The sequence below is a fragment of the Eriocheir sinensis genome, chromosome 25, assembly GCF_024679095.1.
Source record: "Eriocheir sinensis breed Jianghai 21 chromosome 25, ASM2467909v1, whole genome shotgun sequence".
Classification (NCBI taxonomy): domain Eukaryota; kingdom Metazoa; phylum Arthropoda; class Malacostraca; order Decapoda; family Varunidae; genus Eriocheir; species Eriocheir sinensis.
The window spans coordinates 12,996,917-12,998,938 of record NC_066533.1 but is presented as its reverse complement, the minus strand read 5'-3'; the positions used below and the strand labels follow the sequence as shown (position 1 = coordinate 12,998,938).

Genomic DNA, 2,022 nt, shown 5'->3' with positions numbered 1-2,022 from the left:
AGTCATAAATAAATCCACGGACATACCAACACGTTCATACGTACACAGATTGCCACGGAAATGCATAAACACATGAGATAGATTCTGTTGAAGACAAAAAGATAAGAATCTGGTAATAGGTGAAGGGAAGGCCGTCGCCGTGCCTCCCCTTGGGGGGGCGCCGAGCTGAGCGGCGCGAGGCGTCGTCGCGAGTCCTCTTGTTCATCTTCTCTTACGCGTCTGGCCCGAGGTTCCTTTCGCTGGGGGAGGATGAGCCGACTTGACTGCCTCAAGGAGCACCTCCAGCATCTCCACCAGTTCCTCCAGGGCGGGGCGCTCCTCGGGATCTGGGCTGAGGGCGTCGTGGAGCCAGAGCGCGAGGGCGGCCTGCGTGGGGGGGTAGGGGCAGCCCCTGGCGAGCCCCAACACTCGCTGCATCATCGCCGCCAGGCTGAACGCGTCACTCGCCTCGCTCGTCGGCCGCTTGTCCCGCACGATCTCCGGCGCCACCCAGGGCAGCCGCATGACGCTGAGGCCGCCGCCGTAGAGGCCCCGCGTGCCCAGGCGCCTTGCCAGGCCCAGGTCGATGACCGTGGCCACCGGGCCGGTGCCTGGGGTGGCCACGCAGACGTTGCTGCCCTTGATGTCGTTGTGGGTGAACCCTTTTCGGATAATTTCCTGAAGGGCGAGAGTCACCTGCAGGAACACGCTCGCTATGTCCGCCAACGGATGGCAGACCTGGAAGTATTGGTCCGCGGTGTGCCCGGCGTAGTGGGTGACCAGCTGGCAGGTCTCGACACACGCCCCGAACAGCCGCTGCACGCCCGGGCCCTGCAGCTGCTGCAGATTTATCGCCTCGGTGAGGAGGACGCTCAAGGCGCTGTCATAGATCGTCTTTACCACGAGTTTTCCTCTGAGGGGGTCCACAACCTTAAAACACGAGCCGAACCCGCCCGCACCCAGCCACTCCCCCTCCAGGCGCGCCAGGGCCTGCATGTCCTGCCTGTGGAGAAGCAGCACGCCGCGCTCCTGCAGGCTGCGGCGGGCCGTCTGTTGCGCGATGTGTGTCCACGAACTTGACTCCTCCTCGCTGGAACTAATGCCAGTCCCTGAGGATGACAGTCTCTCCGCTATCGAAGTGTCAAATGGGCCTCTCTGCAGGGAGGGCCTTGTGCTTCGGGCTGGCGGCGAAGGCACGGAGGAGGAGGAGGAGGAGGAGGAGGAAGGGTAGGAGGAGGAGGGGAAGGAAACATCACTCAGGGTTTCAGATCTCTTGGGCACAAAAACCTCAGACTCCTTTTCGTCCGGGGTGATGCGAAGCCGCCATTCCCGGGCCTGATGTCTGTCTTGGGTAGCAGACTCCTCGCCGTCACATGAGTGCTTGAGTTTTTTGGTTGGCAAGACCTGAGGCGCGGAGTGACAGCGGCGCTTCTTCTGTCCTCTACTCCCCGTCATCTCAGGCTAAGTCTTGTGTTTGGAGGCCAGGACAGCTGTGTGGGACGAGCTCCTTACCTCCAAGCTGATGTGTTCCAAGGGTCTTCAGGAGTGGCGGCGTGAATGTTATGTAGGGAAGATACTTTTGTTATGGTGATTGACAGGAAGAGAAATAGATGGGTAGGGAGGTAGATGAATAGAAAGATACTGATTGATTGATTGATTGAAAAGGAAGAAAAACGTATATAGATAGAGAGATAGATAGATAGAAAGATAGATAGATAGCTGATATGGTGATTGACAGGAAGAGAAATAGATGGGTAGGGAGGTAGATGAATAGAAAGATATTGATTGATTGACTGATTGAAAAGGAAGAAACACGTATATAGATAGAGAGATAGATAGATAGAAAGGGAGGTAGATAAATAGAAAAATAGATAGTTTGATTGATTATTAGATACATAGATAGGTAGACAGGGAGGTAGATAAACATAGAGGTAGATAGATAAATTGATTAACTGCTTGAGAGAAGAGGAGGAAAAAACCTTGTTATTTTGTTGTTGCGAATTCTTGTATCTCTGTTTATCTTGTCTGTCTGTTTGTTTTCAA

At 54.9% G+C, this 2,022-nt stretch overlaps 1 protein-coding gene across 1 annotated transcript; it reads right to left on the bottom strand.

Annotated features, from left to right (window-relative positions):
- Positions 1-201: 201 nt before the first annotated feature.
- On the bottom strand, positions 202-975 carry LOC127003632 (uncharacterized). Its single transcript, XM_050870540.1, has one exon. It carries the CDS (start codon positions 973-975, stop codon positions 202-204), a length of 774 nt encoding a protein of 257 aa, XP_050726497.1.
- Positions 976-2,022: the final 1,047 nt, after the last annotated feature.